The sequence below is a fragment of the Catharus ustulatus genome, chromosome 25, assembly GCF_009819885.2.
Source record: "Catharus ustulatus isolate bCatUst1 chromosome 25, bCatUst1.pri.v2, whole genome shotgun sequence".
Lineage (NCBI taxonomy): Eukaryota > Metazoa > Chordata > Aves > Passeriformes > Turdidae > Catharus > Catharus ustulatus.
In genome coordinates this window covers 6,751,303-6,768,201 of record NC_046245.1, presented here as the reverse complement: position 1 = coordinate 6,768,201, position 16,899 = coordinate 6,751,303, and the positions used below count along the sequence as shown (strand labels likewise).

The 16,899-nt window shown below is 53.3% G+C and overlaps 1 protein-coding gene across 1 annotated transcript; it reads left to right on the top strand.

The window, feature by feature from the left end:
• Window positions 1-3,970: 3,970 nt before the first annotated feature.
• On the top strand, window positions 3,971-13,183 carry MYBPH (myosin binding protein H). Its single transcript, XM_033080232.1, has 9 exons — window positions 3,971-4,737; window positions 4,969-5,103; window positions 6,946-7,113; window positions 9,552-9,640; window positions 10,539-10,734; window positions 11,056-11,195; window positions 11,347-11,506; window positions 12,259-12,395; window positions 12,812-13,183. The coding sequence occupies exons 1-9, from the start codon at window positions 4,350-4,352 to the stop codon at window positions 13,010-13,012; spliced, it is 1,614 nt and encodes a 537-aa protein (XP_032936123.1). The 5' UTR covers window positions 3,971-4,349; the 3' UTR covers window positions 13,013-13,183.
• The last annotated feature ends 3,716 nt before the right edge of the window (window positions 13,184-16,899 follow it).

The window sequence follows — 16,899 nt, the reverse complement described above, 5'->3', positions numbered from 1 at the left end:
TCCTGATCCCAGAAGGGAGAGAGAGTGCAGGTCTGGACACCCACCCTGCCACTCTGTGAGCTGTTGTTGGGGGACCTGGGAGTGGGTATACCCTGACAGATCATGGAATTAGACAATTAGGTTGGAAAAGACCCTTAAGATCATCAAGTCCAACCCTTAACCCAAGGCCACTGCCCAAGGCCACCACTAACCCATGTCTCAGCTACCACATCCACATAGCTTTTACATCCTTCCAGGGCTGGCAACTCTACCACTGCCCTGGGCAACTTGTGTCAGGGCTGAACAACTCTTTCCCTGATGAAGGGGTTACTGGAAAGTCAGTGAATCAAACTGATGCTACTGAGTGCTGGTGGGGTGAGCTGGGCTGCACCCAGTGACTGGGACAACTCTGGAGCCCGTGGCTGTTAGGACCCTGTACCAACGCACACCCAGGGATGTCCATCAGGCAGGAGATGCTCCTCAGCATCTCAGAGATGCTCCTGTTGATGTCTCTTTATTACCTGTTTTTGTTTTCTGGATCAGACAAGGATATTTTAAAGCAATACTTGCTTAAAATTCCTGTCCCAGGGTGACACCTGGACAGGTCCTTTCCTGGGGGGCTTTGGGAGGGGGAATTGGGGCTGTGTCCCAGTTCAGGCCTGGAACCCCTGCTTGCAGTCATTGCTTTGGGGTGAAGTAAGCGTCTGCTTGTGTCTGACAGACAAATGGAAATCTTGCCTGGTCCCAGCCCACCTGCTGCCTGCCCTGGCTGCTTGACTCAGTGCTCTGCGAATATCACAGTGACAGCAAGGCTGGAAATGCTGCTGGGAGCCAGGAGCGGGGATGTGGGATATGGGATATGGGATATGGGATATGGGATGTGGTAGGTAGGAGATTGAGCTTGTTTGCCTAAATTCCCTGCTGGCGTTTGTGGTTGACCACTGTGTGCTTTCCAGATGAGCTCCCCGGTTTTCTGGAGATCTGAGTTAACCCTGGGAAGGGGACAGGAAAGGGCAGGAATAGCAGTTGAAAGGACGGCACAGGAATCAGCTCCAGTAAGCACTAGCAACAGCTTCCCTGAAGGGGTTTGGGCACCTCCTTTCTGCTGAAATTCAAGGAATCTGGGCATTTTTCTGGCCTTCTGTGATGCCTCTCATGGACTCACAGTCCACAAGATGTGTGAAGGGCTGGTTGTGGCCAAAGGGAGGTGGGGATGGCTACTTCTCTGTCCCGTTGGGTGATTTTGAATTTATCTCACTGGGGCTGGCAGTGGGGACCCTGTGAGTCCTGTGAGTCCCTGTTGACACCCACGCTGATGCCCTGGCTCTCTGTCCTCTGCCCTGGTCAAACCCATGGCTGTGCCAAGGACCAGATGATTCCATGCCCAGATTCTGCAGTAGCCCAGATGTGGCATCCACCTCCTGCTTTCACAATCCTGCTGGGGTGCAAAGAGCCCACCAGGATCTCCAGAGATGTTCATGGAGACAGAGACAAGAGAGGATGGGCACAGAGGATGTGGCAGCTTCAGGGAGCCCTTCCCACACTGTGACATAGCTCCTTGTTTATTCAGGCCTTTGGAATCTCTCCTTTGCTTTACGATGTGCAACTGGGAAGGTCTCACCACCTCCTGTCTAATACTGGAACCCTGTTTAGGGGTTGGTCCTAATCTCTGGATGCCTCCAGGATTTGCCCCAGCTGTCAGAGGCATCTTCCATCTCCCCGCACTGACACATCAGCTGTTGTGGTGGGGAAGGTTCCTGAGGCTTCCCCCATTCCCCCAGGCAAGGCCTCTGGTTTCCTGAACTGGGAGTCTGGGTGAATGGGCCGATCTGATGGTTTGGGGAAACAAATTCACCTTTTTGCAATGGGATCCTGTCAAACAAACACAGCTGGAAAATGATTGACCACTGTGCAGCATCATCAGGAGGCGTTGGAATAACAGTGGCATGAGGAGGATCTGATCTTTTTGGGCATGAATGATGCTCCCCTTATTTAGACCTACACTTGCTTGCAAAATAAGTAAGGAAATGTATCAGTGATTAGGTGGGCTGAAAATGTGGGTCAAAAGCAACTTATAAAAGTATCAGCTTTTTGTAAGAAGAGACTTTTTCTCACTGGAAAACAGGAATAACCTGCATTTCAGGTAAATTCTGAAACACTTATAATTTCAGGCAAAAATGTGTTGATGTTTAAATTATCATTAAATGTTTAACATTAAACCCTCCCAGCTGCCTGCAGGAACAGCCCCTTCTGTGTGATTTCCATTGCCATCACCAGACTAATCTGAGCTCCCTCACTCAAAACTGGGGGCTGGGACAGCCCATTCCTGTCCTGGGTGGTGAAATTACCTCCTGTCTCCATTGTGAATCTACAAGTGAAGCCATAGTGGTGGGTAAGGAAATGTCGACTCCTGCCTCTGGAGCCTGTGGGAAGCCCTTTGACTCGGAACTGGGACAACTTCCCTGGTGCCTTTGCCATTGACAGCAGCAGCTCCTCAGTGTTTCCCTGCTGCAGTTTGCTCAACACCCAGTGCTTGCCCAATGTGTGAATAAACAAGATGCCAATAAGCTCTAGTAATGTGGCCCAGATAACAGTGGGTGATAAACCACATTGATTCAATTGCTCATCACCTCTTAGTCACCCCCTGAGTCAACAGAGCAAAAGCATCCAAACATCATGAAGCAGGTTGACAGACCCAAGTTTCTTTCAGGTTGAGAACTACAACTGCAATTATTGCATTGATGTTCTTTATTTTTCCTGGGTAAAGTATTTAATTTTCAGCTGCACTCCCCCAAACTGAAATCAGAGAGAAATCTGAGTGCTGATTTCTCTGTGAACTGGAGTTTTGGTGTTGACTTATTTTTCTGTCTGTTTTCTCCTAACATGTAATCAAAACAAGCCCTTTTTTTTGCAATGAAGTGGTTTTTTTTGTTCAGATTACACATCATGATTGAGAAAGACATAAGGAAGATGCCTGAGTAGATGTTTGTGGGGATCTGGAACTGGCCACCTTTGAGCTGATGGAAAGAGTCATCAGGGCAAGGCCCATGTGGAGGGGTCAAGTGGAGGAGTCAAGGTCATCCAAGGCAGGGTGAAATCCTGGTGGGCCAAGGGATGGAGAAACCCGAGCTTCTCCAGTTGGCCCCTGGGAGCCAAAACCAGCTGGAGCAGGATGGATGGATGATCCTCTCCAGCCCTTCCTTGCCATGCTGGGCAGCAGGATTTTTCCTCTCTCTGACTAGAGTAGCTGCAGGGAATTTTCTGGTTCATGACTGGCTTGGCAATTTTGAGCCACTCCAAGGTACTCAGGGCAGGAAAGGAACTGCCAGTTCCCATCCATGCAGGCAGCAGAAATGCCTTGGAGCCCCATATGACCCATAGGGTTTTCCTGGGTAACTGGGGGGATTTGGGGTGAATCTGAGTTTGGGGATAACAGTAGGGTGGCTGGTCATGAATTCTGGGGTCTTCATGGATGAGGATGGTTGATTGAGCATCAACCATCCAGAGGCTGGAGAACATGGCGTGGGGCTGGTGAGTGATTTATCTTCCCCAGAAATGTGGGTTAGGGGTATAGGCAGCTGAGCTGGTCCAGATGAACCCAAAGGTTGTCTTCCAACCTCTTCTACCCCAGTGGGATTGAGGATGAGGCTGAGGAAGGGCAGAGGGACCAGAGGGGTTACAGGGACTGTGGGAGGACATGGCGGGGAGCAGGTGCGTTGCGGTGGGTCAATGCAGGATTAACTGGGAGAGCTGGGGTGAGGAGGGGGGTGTTAATGCAGGGGCTAAGGAAGGCAAGGGGCATAAGGGGATCCAGAGACAGTCTGTGGGGACTGGGAGGCTGAGGAGGTGGCAATGGGGGTGGGGAAGCCCTTAGCCAGAGGAGTGCTTGTGTTGGACACAGGAGCCAAGTCCCCAAAGAAAGGTGACATTGGCCCTGGCCTACCCGGTCCTGAGTGAGCCCAGGAGGGCTGCTGGGGGGGCTGGGCCCGTATGCTGCCATCCCATAGGAGGGGGCAGCTGGGGCTGCTGAATGTGCAGGTCCCGGGTGGCTATTCCTGGCAGTCCCGCCTGTGCAGGCAGATTGGTTTGCAGGGAGGTGACAAGTGCCAGCGAAAGCCTATAAAAGTCACCCGGCCCTGCTTTGGCTCAGTGGCCTGGTTCACCCCTCCCAGCACACAGCCGTCCTGGAGCAGAGACCATCGGTCCAGAGTGGAGAGACCTGGTCCTGAGCCAGGATCCCAGCCTCGGAGTCCAGACCACAGATCCAGAGGACAGATCTTTTGTCTGGAGCAAGAACCCCAAAACAGAGCAGAGACCCCAGAGCAGAGACCCCAGAACATCCCTTTGTCCAGCCCCTAGTCTTTGCAGCGATGACTGGCAAAACTGCACCTCCAGCCAAAAAAACGACTCCAGCAGCAGCCAAGAAAAAGGCAGTGTCACCCCCAAAGGAAGAAGCAGCCCCGAAGAAAGAAGCAGCCCCGAAGGAAGAAGCAGCCCCAAAGGAAGAAGCAGCCCCGAAGGAAGAAGCAGCCCCAAAGGAAGAAGCAGCCCCAAAGGAAGAAGCAGCCCCAGCCCCAGTTACTGAAGAACCCCCAGCCCCTCAGAATTCTCTGGAGCAGCCCCCAGCCCCCACAGACGAATCTGCTCCCATCCCCACGGAAGCTGGAGAAGGAGTGACTCCAGTGCCTGCAGAAGGTTCCCCAGCTGTCCCAGCTGAACCCCCAGCCCCTGAATCTAAACCGGAGAAACCAAAGGAAAGTGAGTGGGGAACAGTGGAGTGGGGAGGGGACTTAGCAAGGCTTGGAGGGGGCATGTGCCAGGGAGAAGGGACGGGGAATGAAGTCATCAAGGATATTTTTGCAGTGGGATAGGGCTGGGGATTAGGTGGACTGAAGACAGACCTGGAGGTTGAATGATCCACCAGTGTGCTTTCAGAATGATCTCCAAGAGCACTTGAGCCCTGCTGTCACCACTGTGGGTTTGTTACAGAGCCACCCAGCTGCCCCTTGTCCTTGGCTGTGGAAGAAGTGAGTGAAAACTCAATCACACTGACCTGGAAAGCCCCGGAGCAGATGGGCCAGGCAGGCCTGGATGGATATGTGGTGGAGATCTGCAAAGATGGAAGTAGGTTTGGTCTGTCCTGCCTATGGAGAGATTGTGCATGGAGAGATTGGTATGGAGAGATTGTGCATGGCTGTGGGATGGGATGGAGCTGGGTGGAACCCAGCAGAGCATTTCCCCCAGCAACAATTCCCTTTCTTTCCCCAAAAAGATGTATTTTTAATGGTTATTTCTTTTCCATGAAGGAACAGGGCATACCATTGTCTTCAGACAGTAGTGATGTCTTCAGCAGGGGCTTGGAGCAGGTTTAGAGTCATTGCTATGTCCAGCTCTAGCATGCAGCAGAGACCAACACACCCTTTGGGGATGGTCTCTGATGAACTCCAGATCTGCAGAGACCTGGGACTGGGATAGTAAGGCAAGAAAACAGGGGGGAAAATATTTGCCCAAAGTGAAGCATGGAAGGAACAGGGATAAAATGAGAGGAACGGAAGGGTCCTGGGCATGTGTCAGCAGACTTGATTATGTCTGGAAGAAGTGTGGCCATGGTGGATGGAGATGGACTGGGAGGTGGCAGCAATTGTCCAGCAATTGTCCAGCAACTGTCCAGCACTTGTCCATGGTTCTCCAGTTGTGTTGCTGGGCAGTAGAATGGGGTGGGAGGATAAGATTTGTGTTTTGGGCACTCTCTTGAAACCCTACTGCGCTTTGGGGTGAGAGTGAAGGGTCTGTGTGGCTGCAAGGGGAGGTTGGGCTGGAGTGGTTTAGGAGACCCAGGTGGCCCATGGACCTCAGGGAACTCGATCCTCAGCTGTTTAGCTTGTGGCATATATGATGGACATATTCTTGGCTGTGGAGGGCTTCCATCATTGGGCTGGGGGTGGAGAGGTTACCACAACTGGGTGGGATGTGTGAGGTGACCCCTGCATGGGACAAGGAAAGATGCAGCCATTCCTGGAGGGATCTGTGTGACAGCCACCCAAACAGCCCAGTCTGGATGCTGTCCTGCCTTGCTTTGGGTCTGCTGGAGGTCAGGAGAACTCCAGTCCCTCTGTCATCACCCAGGGGCCATGGGGCTGCTGTATTTGGGCTCGTACAAGACTGTTTGGCTGAAATACGGTGAGATTTGAGTGAGGGCTGATTCCAGTAATGCCAGTGGTGAAGGGAAAGATGATCTGGTGGGATTTGGCTGCTCCAATGCCATCAATAAGAAAACCTTCTTGTTCTGAAGGTGCACATGGGGGGTTGGCCCGCCCTGGAGTATCTGGGTCACTCTCAATGCCCGCCTGGGACACCCAGTCCTTGGGGGACTGGGGCAGTTTATTTTCTAAATGAGAAACATCTTGAGAGGTTTGGCACATGGCAAGGCTATGTTAGCTGGGGCTGGGGGACAGCTGAGCGCTGGGTTGAGCTTGAGACTTTGGGTTGATCTTGAGTGCCTTACAAGTTGGAAGAACACTTGAAAATGTCCATATAGCCAGGGGCAGGTCCTGAGCAGACCTTGCCCAGTGTGGAGGGGTTTGTGAAGACCACGGTGAGCCCCAGTGTTGCCCTGGGCAGTGAGAGGAGCAGAGTGGCTGGCAGGGAGCTCCAAGGATCTTTCCTTTCAGAAATGCACCTGGTCAGCAGGGATGTGTTCGCTGGCCCGATGCCTTTTCTTGCTTGCAAATGTCCTCGTGCTCCAGTGCTGAGCCCCTGCCAGCACTTCATACCCCACACTCCTTGGCAGGGGTGGCCAACCTTCCTTCCAAAGTCCCTTTTTCTGCTGATGACCCATATCATTCCACATTTCCAAGGAAGGGATTCTTTGCCGCTGGGTCTCACCTTCTGGGCCTTGATCCTGCTGCTCAGGGTGTGTCTGTCTGTCCATGGCACATCCAGAGTGCTGTGCTGGATCTGTTGCAGGTTCAGACTGGAAAGCTGTGAACCAGGAGCCTTTTCTTTCCACCCGCTACACAGTCCCAAATCTCAGCTCTGGGGACAAGATCCATGTGCGGGTGATAGCTGTCAGTGCCAGCGGAGCCAGCATCCCGGCCACCCTGGAGCAGCCAGTGCTCATCAGGGAGATCCTCCGTGAGTACAGTTCCTGAGGGCAGAATTCCTGTGTGAAATCTGTCCATCCCTGCAGCATGAGCAGCTTCTCACAGAGGCCTTTGACAGATGTTATTCTCAGTAACTGTGTGCAATTCCCTTGGGAGAAGCTTCCTGACCTCACCAATCTTGCTGATGTTGAAACTTTGGGGGTGAAGGACTCGAAAGGCAGAGCCACATTTTCCCATTTCACGGCAAGAGCTCAGAATCCACCTCCCCCTGAGCATGTCTCCTCCCCTTGGCCGTGTCACATCCCAAACATGCCACGGCAACATTGGACAGCTTTGTTTATTTTGCTCAGGGAAGTCAAGAGCTGGTTGTCTGGAGCATGGGAACTTTAATCATGCTGAACTCGCTAATGAATGAGCTGCTCCCATGCTTAGCAAGACTCACATTCCTCTTGCGGTGCTGCCAATTTGCAGAGGCTGATGCAGAAGGGTAGGGTCAGTTTACACTCAGAAACAGCAAGTACAGACTCATTTTCCCTCTAGAAGGAATTATTAATGCTCAAGTTTTCTTGTTACTTAAAACATCAGATTTTTAGAGCTGCTTAAAAATAGTAATACTAACAAAAGTTATTTAAGGAACCACCAGTTTTCCATAGGAAAAGGCTTGGAGAAGACTATCAGTCTGTGGAAAGGGTTCTGCAGGACCCATCTCCTCAGTGTGCTTGGGGGCTGTGAATATGGCTTAGGGGTGGTGGCTGTGCCTGTTCACCTCTGACCTCGAAACCATACCACCAAATCTCATGGAACTGGGAAAACTGGGTTGTGAAGGACTGGCGTAAGATGCCAAATGCACAGCTCGTGCTTTCCACACCCTGTCCCTGCTTTGTCCCAGGCACATGTACAGGTGTAAAACCCAAACAACGGTAAGACCCACACACAACTTGATTTATTTTTTCTTTTTCTTTTTCTTTTTCTTTTTCTTTTTCTTTTTCTTTTTCTTTTTCTTTTTCTTTTTCTTTTTCTTTTTCTTTTTCTTTTTCTTTTTCTTTTTATTTTTATTTTTATTTTTATTTTTTTCTTTTTCTCTTTTTCTTTTTCTTTTTCTTTTTCTTTTTCTTTTTCTTTTTCTTTTTCTTTTTCTTTTTCTTTTTCTTTTTCTTTTTCTTTTTCTTTTTCTCTTTTTCTTTTGTCTTTTTTCTTTCCCCTCCCCTCCCCATCTGTTACCTCCTGGCCTTCACATTTTGTCTAGGCATCCAGTTTGTACATCACACCAGTTCATTTATAGCACCCAAGGGGATTTTAAATAGCAGCAATCGGACAGCATGGAGCTTAACAACAGGTGGGATGAGTGGGCTTGGGAGGTGGAGAGAGACAAGGAGAAACCAGATGAAGGATCAGTAAGTGAGTCACATTTTGCAGGGAATGAGGGAAGGAAAAAGGCCTTCCCACCATGGCTCTTTGTCACTTGGGCCACTGACCTTGATGAGCCCTGTCTCTCTGAGCGAGGCACGGGGAGCTGGGGAAAACACCCATGAATTAACATTCCTCCTTCGAGGTCAGGTTTCCCTGTCCTGCTGAGACTGATGAGCCCAAGGGGAAGAACTGGGGATGGATCCCTGCAGAAATCACAGCACAAGCAGAGCAGGGAGCGTCTCAGCTGTCAGGAAGGGCCATCTGGGACTGCCAAGCCTGTCCCTGCGCACCCCAGCCCTCACAGCTGTTTGGCTCGGGCATGGTTTATTCTGGCCAGGGCACCTCCCCAGGGTTAAGCTCATGCACATTTAACCCAGACAGAGACTCTCAGCCCCTTTACGAGGGGCTCCAGAGGGATCCCTGGGTATCACTGAGCTGACAGAGTTGTACAGCTTCTCTTCCTCCCTGGGAAGGAGACACAATCCATGAATGTTCTCCAGTGGGGTTTTCGTTTGTCTTCGTTATGTTTCCTTCGGGATATTTGCCTTTGTCATGAGCCTTAGGCTTCCACATCTCTGGTATGACCAGGCACCTCCTTGGTGTCACAGTGGCATGGAATGCAACAGGGAAGGTGGAGATTGAGCCTTGTCCTTGCTGGAAGTTGGGCTGTGTGCCTCTGGAAAGTCAGGGGGAGAAACATTTCCCAACCGGGCGATGCTGTCCCCTGCCTTGTTACCACATAGGTTGTGTTGTGGCTCTTCTGGTTAAGGCCAGGTTGTCTCCATAGCCTGGCTGTAATGAAGAGGGGTGAATGACCCATCAGAATGCTTCCCTTGGGTTGGTGACTTGGGATCTCAGGGATGGGTATCACTGGGTACAGGCAATGGGATAGGCTAGCACAGATCTGCAGGGGAGCAACACTGTCCAGGAGATGAGAGGGAGAAGGTGGTAGTGTTGAGGTCGATTTTCTTGGTGGCCAAGCAGGGGTATGTATGGGGAGGGTCAGCCAGCTGAGGAATGGAAGTTCCTTGTCTCACAATGTGAACTCCTGGCCCCCAGAGCTCCCGAAGATCCGCATGCCTCGGCACCTGCGGGAGACTTACATCAGGCGTGTGGGGGATGCTGTGAACATCATGATCCCCTTTCAGGTAGGTGGGTGATTTGGGCTTTAATCCACTGGGCATTTCACTCCAGGTTAGCTCCTGCAGGTTAGCTTATGGGTGCTCTGACTTGGCCTGGTCCCTGTGTCTTATGAGCCAAGGGTGGGTGATGGGGTGGGAATCTCTCTCCTCTTCCTGCCCAGATCCCATTTTTGCCCTGCTGTATCTTTGTTGATGATGCTGCTGTGGGACAACCACAAACACATCAGGACATGGGCTGGCTGTTGCTGCTGTCCAGTTCAGCTCTTGCTCCTGGCCAGGATCTGGCCACATCCCTTGGGACCCCACAGCACAGCACTGGGGTCCCTGGAGGGGACCAGCTGCCTTTGGAGGAGGGCAGCCCCAGGGCTGTGTGATGGCAGAGCAATGCTGACTTTGCTAGAGGCTGGAGGCTGTCTCATCAGTTCTCTCTCTCATCCTGTCTGGGACATCATCAGAGCATCTCCACCGTGGCAGCTGGCTCTGGAACACGTTGAGGGAGTGAGAGGCCTCTGAGCTGAGGGACTTGTCCATGCTATGTCTCACAGACTGTTTAGACTCTGTGTTGGCCATGCTCCAGACATGAATTTTCCCCATATGCTGAGTTCAAGCCCTGGTGCCAAGCTGGAGCCTGAGCTTAGCACCTGGGCTGTGAGAGCACAGCTCTGCCTTGGCAAGTAAAGCCAGGCTTGCTCCATGAGGACCCTGGGGAGCCAGCATGTTCCAGCCTCATCCCTGGAGCCTGATGGCTTCCCACTAGTGAGTCTGACAGGAATCAGCTGTGGCTTCTTTCCTGGGGACTACTGGATGGGAGAGGTGGCACCTGGGCTGCTGCTGCCAGGACACATAAGAGTGGCTCTGCTGGGACCATGTGCCCAAGTGGCTCCTGACCTGCCTGTTGCTCCAGGGAAAGCCACAGCCTGAGGTGAGCTGGACCAAGGGAGGACAGCCCCTGGACACCAACCGCATCAACATCCGCAACACGGCTCGGGACACAATCTTCTACATCCGCCAGGCCCAGCGCAGCGACTCGGGCAAGTATGAGCTCACCGTGCATATCAACGGAGCCGAGGACAAGGCTACCCTGGACATCCAGGTAGTTGGTAAGCTGAGGATGGGACCCTGCAGGATCAATTCTCCTCCTTGGTTGGGTAGGTCTTGTTCTGAGTGGGGTGTGATGGGACAGCAACAAGGCAAGGGACTCTGGAGTCCCTGTTCCAGGGAGATCCTCAACAGGATCATGCATGTGAACTTCTCTGGTTGTGGGTGCAGACTTTCTGCCAGCCTTACCCCTTGCAACTTCTCATCCCTTGTGTGCTGCACCAAGGTGAGAAGAGATTAAAAGCAAGGTCAAGAGATGGTCAAGGTAAAGAATATGGGGGGAGCAAACTGGGATATAACCATGAGGGCGTTTGTGTTTGCAGAGCCACCTGGCCCTCCCCAGAACCTGAAGCTGGTGGATGTGTGGGGCTTTAACGTGGCCCTGGAGTGGACCCCGCCTGTGGACAATGGAAACTCTGAGATCAAGGGCTACAGGGTGCAGAAGTCAGACAAGAAGAGTGGGGTGAGCCTGGGCACTCCTGCTGCTGGTGATGCCCTGATGGGAGAGGGATAACTGCACTCCCTGACATGCCCCACACCTTCACCATCCTTGTCACAGCCTCTCTTTCTCTGTCTTTCTCACTGCTCTCTTTTTTCCTCCTTTTTCCTTCCAGAAATGGTTCACAGTGCTGGAGCGCTGCACCCGCACCAGCTGCACCATCTCTGACCTCATCATTGGTAACACCTACTCCTTCCGAGTGTTCTCTGAAAACATCTGCGGGCTCAGTGACAGCGCTGCTGTAGCCTCTGGGGTGGCCTCCATTGAGAAGACAAGTGGGGACCTTTCTCTGGCTGAGGGGCTGGGGAGGGGGGTGGCCAAGAGTGGTCCTGACCAGTGGGCCGGTGGGGCTTCCTTGGAGTTGTGCTGATGCTGCTGGGCCAGTCCCCAGGACAAGACCAGCAGGGGTGAGGCTGAACACCCCCAAGGTCCAGAGGTCCCCTGTTCTCCCCACCCCGCACCTCATTTCTCCTTTGGAGAAAGCGTGTGCTATGCTCAGCCCCTTGAGAGGAACAAGGCATGGACATCCTTGGGATGAGATGGAAGCAGGAGCTGGGAAGGGTCAGAACAGCCCTGGCTTTGGCCCCACAGTTCAGGGCCAAATCTCAACACCCACCCCTGTTCTCCTTCCATACTGCTCCCCAGTAATACACAGTGACCTAGGGTCTCTGCCATCTGCAGAGCTTCCCTCCAACTCTTATTTCCATGGACTGAGATTTGGGGTTGGAGTGGGAGATCCAGAGTGTTTCTGGCCTGGGTCTGACCTGCTGCACAGGATATGTCACGGTGGGTTTGGAGATTGGGATCCCCCCTGCTTCTTGCAGGGCCTGGGCACTACCATGTCATGATTGGATGAGGAAACGGGGCTGTTCTGAGATGAGGGCCAGGTCCTTGGGTCAGGCCAGATGACATCTGGCTTCTTACAGGAGGGAACAGAAGTGGTTTTGAGTATCTTGTGCTGAATTCCTGTGTTGGTCAGCACTGCAGCCGGAGGTCTGCCTCAGGCTAGAATTAATTATTTCCTTAGAAACCACTTACCAGCCAGAGAAGATCCCCCAGCGGGACATGATGGAACCTCCAAAGTTCACACAGCCCCTGACAGACCGAACAACCACACGAGGCTACAGCACTCACCTCTTCTGCTCTGTCCGGGGCTTCCCCCAGGTTGGTGGCTCCTCTGTGGACAGCATAACCTTGGCCTAGGGACACCAGTAGGATTTTTTGCAGGGTCGCTAGAGGTGTCTGGGAGTCGATTGGTGCTATTGGATTAGGGTTGGGTGAGCTTAAGGGGCTGCAGCTGCCCTCTGAGCAAAACTGGGGCATGCTTGGGGTGTTTCTGCATGGAGATGGGAGATTGGTCTTAAATCAAACCATGTCCTGTTTCCTCTGTGCTGGGGGAGGGAGGATGGAGGAGTGGTTAGGGCTCATAAGTGTGAGATTTGGATCTTCAAAATACGTCTGATTGTGATTCCCCACCATGGCCACAAGCTTCAGGCAGGGCCAAGGCAAAGGCAGAGAGAGGTGGCTGCATTTTGAGGCCAGTTAGATTTCTCATTTCTCTCCCTGCTTTCAACTTTCAGCCCAAAATCATCTGGTTGAAAAACCAGATGGAGATTCGGGAAGATCCCAAATACATAGCACTGATTGATCAGGGTGTGTGCTCCCTGGAAATCCGCAAGCCTGGCCCTTTTGATGGGGGTGTTTACACCTGCAAGGCTGTGAACCCTCTGGGGGAAGCCTCAGTAGACTGCAGACTGGATGTGAAAGGTGAGATTGGTTGAGGGGAAGGAGGAGCAGGAGCCCTTACCTGCCTTTCCCAGGTCTCTCTTTCCCAGCACTGTGTTTTTTCCCTGTTTTGTGTTGATCCTGATTGTGAGGGAGTCTGAGGACACTTGGCAGCCCTGTGGAACTGCACTTTTGGGCTTCTTGGGTTTATGGTCTTGAAGCATCTTGAAATCACCTTTCCTTATTCATGGGATAAAAAATGGGGAGGAAACCAGAAACGGCAGAGCCAGAGGAGCTTCTGGAGGCCTGGCCCAGCACTGGCTGCCCCTGCTCTTGTCCCATGTGTGGGGTGTGTGTGTGAACCTCCTCCCCTGCACCTGGGCTGCTCTGATTTTTGTTTCAGGATCCTGCCCACACTTTCCACTCATGTTTCCCTGCCTCGGCAGAGCGTCTGAAACAGAACCGCCCCATGTTGCTCCCCACAGCCCCTCCTCAGCCTGTGGGAGGATCACTGCCCGAGCACTGTCCACATGTTCCTGTGCTGGCCAAGTGTCCTTCAACACTTCTATTTCCCCTCCTGTGGCTTCCAAGCACTCTCTTGCCCCCAGATATGCTCTGCCCCACTTCCCACGTAGGCAGGGTTCCAATCTGGCAACCCCAGCACCCCAGTCCTTGTGGAAGCTCTAGGGTTGTTGCTGTGGCACAGGGTCAGTGCTCAGCTGTATGGGAGCTGCTGCTGGACCCTCCAGCTGGCTCTGGTCCTGTGGCCCCACAGGCACACCCTCAGTGCAGCTGTGCAGGGGCTCTGTGGAGTCACAGAACAATGGTCTGGGTGGGATGGGACCTCAGAGCTCACCCAGTTCCACCTCCTGCCACCTTCCACTAGCACAGGTTGCTCCAAGCCCCATCCAACATGGCCTTGGACACTGCCAGGGATCCAGGAGCAGCCACAGCTGCTCTGGGCGCCCTGTGCCAGGGCCTGCCCACCCTCACAGGGAACAATCGCTTCTCACTATCCCATCCAACCCTGTCCTCTGGCAGTGGGAAGCCATTCCCCCTTGTCCTGTCAGACCTTGTCCCCAGTCCCTCTCCAGTTCTCCCTGAGCCTGTTTAGGGTCTGTAAGGGGCTCTGAGATCTTCCCCAGAGCCTTCACTTCTCTAGGGGAACACCCCCAGCTCTCCCAGCCTGGCTCCAGAGCAGAGAGGGCTCCAGGCCTGGGAGCAGCTCCGTGGCCTCCTCTGGGCTCACTCCAGCAGCTCCACGTCCTTCCTGTGCTGGAAGCCCAGGGCTGGAGGCAGCTCTGCAGGTGGGGTCTCACCTGAGTGGGGCACAGGGGCAGAATCCCCCCCTGCCCTGCTGCCCACACTGGGGGATCAGCCCTGTTGGTCACAGAGGATAAGCTGGGCATTGCGCTGGAGACACAGAGCACCTGGGAGTCACCAGGCTGGGATCTTGGGGGACACCGGCAGGAGCATGCAGTAAGGGTGGTGTGTGGGATTGCTTGGAGCAAGTGTGTGCAGGGTTGGGATGTGCAGGTGCATATTGGGGTGAGCACAGTGGCACTTACGGGACTCAAAAGGGGAGTAAGACATGGGCAGTTCAGGGTTTTTGTCTCCTGTGCTCTCCTGCAGTGCCCAAGTGAGGACAGATTGGAGGACAAGACAAAGAGCAAGGTAGGTCTGGGTTGGGGCATCAGGATGGAGGGAAGGTGGATCACTTCAGGGGGCTGGACTGGGCTGAGTGTCCTGGATTAGCCCTTGTCACCTGCTGATGGAGTCCCAGCTTGGGTCTTCCTTGTACCATGGCTGGAAGTGCACGGGTGGGGTGGGATGATGAACCTGATGAGGTGGAGGGAGGGCTGCAATTGGGGCTGTGTTTGTCTTGCATTAGAACTGTGTCAGGGACATGTTTGCCACCCATCCCTCACCAGCGCTCTCTTGGTGCCCTTGCAGGATTCAGATCTCGTTCCTTTCCCACGTGGATTCTGCAACTGCCAGGCGGTGGCAGGGCAGGTGCTGATGCCCCAGCCATGGTCTCTGCTGCCTGCTGGGCTGCCCCTCCTTGGTAGTGCTTTGGGGGCTGCACCTCAGCCTGCCATGGCATGGCCCTCTCTGAACCTGTCATTACCTGTGACAGTAAAATAAACCCAGCTGAGGAGCTTTGGTCCTAATAAAAGCCACCAAACCCTTCTGTCCTGCTTATTGTGGGGTTGGCTTGGGCGGGGGGATATGGAGAGGTGCCACAACTGCTGTGGGGTCACATAGAATCCCACCCAGCCAAGGGTGGAGGAGATGGGTTTTGAGCTTGGAAAGGAAGGACCAGCTTTATGAAACACATAGAGAGCTTGCTGAACCAGGAGGAGCCCAACAAGGAGAAAGAGAATGCAGAAAGATTTCCTTATAGAGTTGGGGAATGGTTCTGGCTAGGGAAAAAGAAATGCCACATCAGTGTTGTGGCATCTTAATGCTTCCTTATTGAAGCACAGTTTTTTTATCCACACCAGTGAGGCAGTGATCCAGCCAGGTGCTGTCACCTCCCCACGGTGGGTACAGGACATGCTGATGTGTTATCCAGAGGAGGGGACTTGTCTCTGTGAGCTGGAGGCTCATGTGCAGGGTGAGTTACCACTTGAGCTCTGGGCCAGCTCAGGGCAAACAGTGGGTGTTACCAGAGCCCAGAGGGACCCATGGAACACATGGTTACCCTGGTGGGGTGATCTCTCCACCAGCACCCCCCTCGGTCTGGGGGCATGAGGGTAGGAGCTCTCCCAGCTGTGTGGCAGCTGTCATGGGGCCAGACCCACATCCTGCCCATGTCCTGGCTGGCCCTGGCATTGCCAGTGTAGATGCAAATCCAGCCTGGCATCCACAGACTGGAGCCCATCCCACCCTTGGTGCCAGAGAGCAAAGCTGGGCAGTGCCTGTGATTAATCAGACCCCTCTACACCATCTCTCCTTCAGCCCCTCTGCTTTGTCCCCATCTGTCCCCAGGGACCTTCAGCCCAAACTGAAGTCTAGGGAGTGTTGCTGTTCCCAGGGGCTCAGCACTGGTGCAGCATGTCCACACTAGGGTTGTTTCCACCATCAGAGGGCATTGTTGGATTACTTTTATCCCACTGCTGGTCATGATGGATTTGTGAGGTGGTTGGTGCTGGTGCTAATGACGGGGAGTGGAGGTTGCAGTCCCAGCTGGCAAGTGGAGAGCTTGTTTTCCCTGGCATGCTCACACCCAGCCCTGGACACTGCTGGAGCTGTCCTGTCCCCCTTGGTTTCCCTGGTACCTGGGCACATGGCCTTGGCCAGTGGGATTCTTTCACGGACAGGGTCTGGAAGCAGGCTGTGAGCTGATCTCCAGGATTCTGTCATGCTGCATACTGTATCTTTTCCAGGCCCTTATTTCAATCCTACAGAGCACACTTTGTGTTTGCAACCCCACAGGCAACCGAGGTGGGTAACAACCACTTTTAGTGAGGGCTCCCCAGGAAAGGTCTGGAGAGCAGAGTGGACAAATCCTGGATATTATTTTTAATTAAGCAATCATTCACATGCCCTATAATTTATGAGCATCCCAGTCACCAGGTTCTTGGGTACCTCCTGGGTACCTTAGCAAGGATCAGGCCAAAGCATTGGTTACAGAAAAGCAGTAGAAATAAGATGCAAGTGGGAGTCAGAGCTGGGCAAACAGCAGCACTAACCTGAAGGCAGAGTGTTGCTGTGCCAAGGGATCACAGCCTTGGCCTGGGGCGTCCTCTCTGCACTAACCTGGAGTTGCAGCATCCTCAGGCACCACTGATACTGGTGCTCCATGAGACCTGAGGCACTTTCCTCTGTCCTTTTCAGGAGATGCTGGCTCTGGCACAAGACATGGCAAGGTAGGGGCATGGGAGTCACTGCACTGGGCAGAGGAACCATCGGGCAGATATGGGATGAGCCAAAGCCTCAC

Coding starts and splice junctions, on each gene's coding strand:
- MYBPH (XM_033080232.1), top strand. CDS start 4,350: ATGACTGGCAAAACTGCACCTCCAGCCAAAAAAACGACTCCAGCAGCA. Junction 7,114..9,551: donor GCTCATCAGGGAGATCCTCC/GTGAGTACAGTT, acceptor CCTGGCCCCCAG/AGCTCCCGAAGATCCGCATG. Junction 10,735..11,055: donor CCTGGACATCCAGGTAGTTG/GTAAGCTGAGGA, acceptor TTGTGTTTGCAG/AGCCACCTGGCCCTCCCCAG.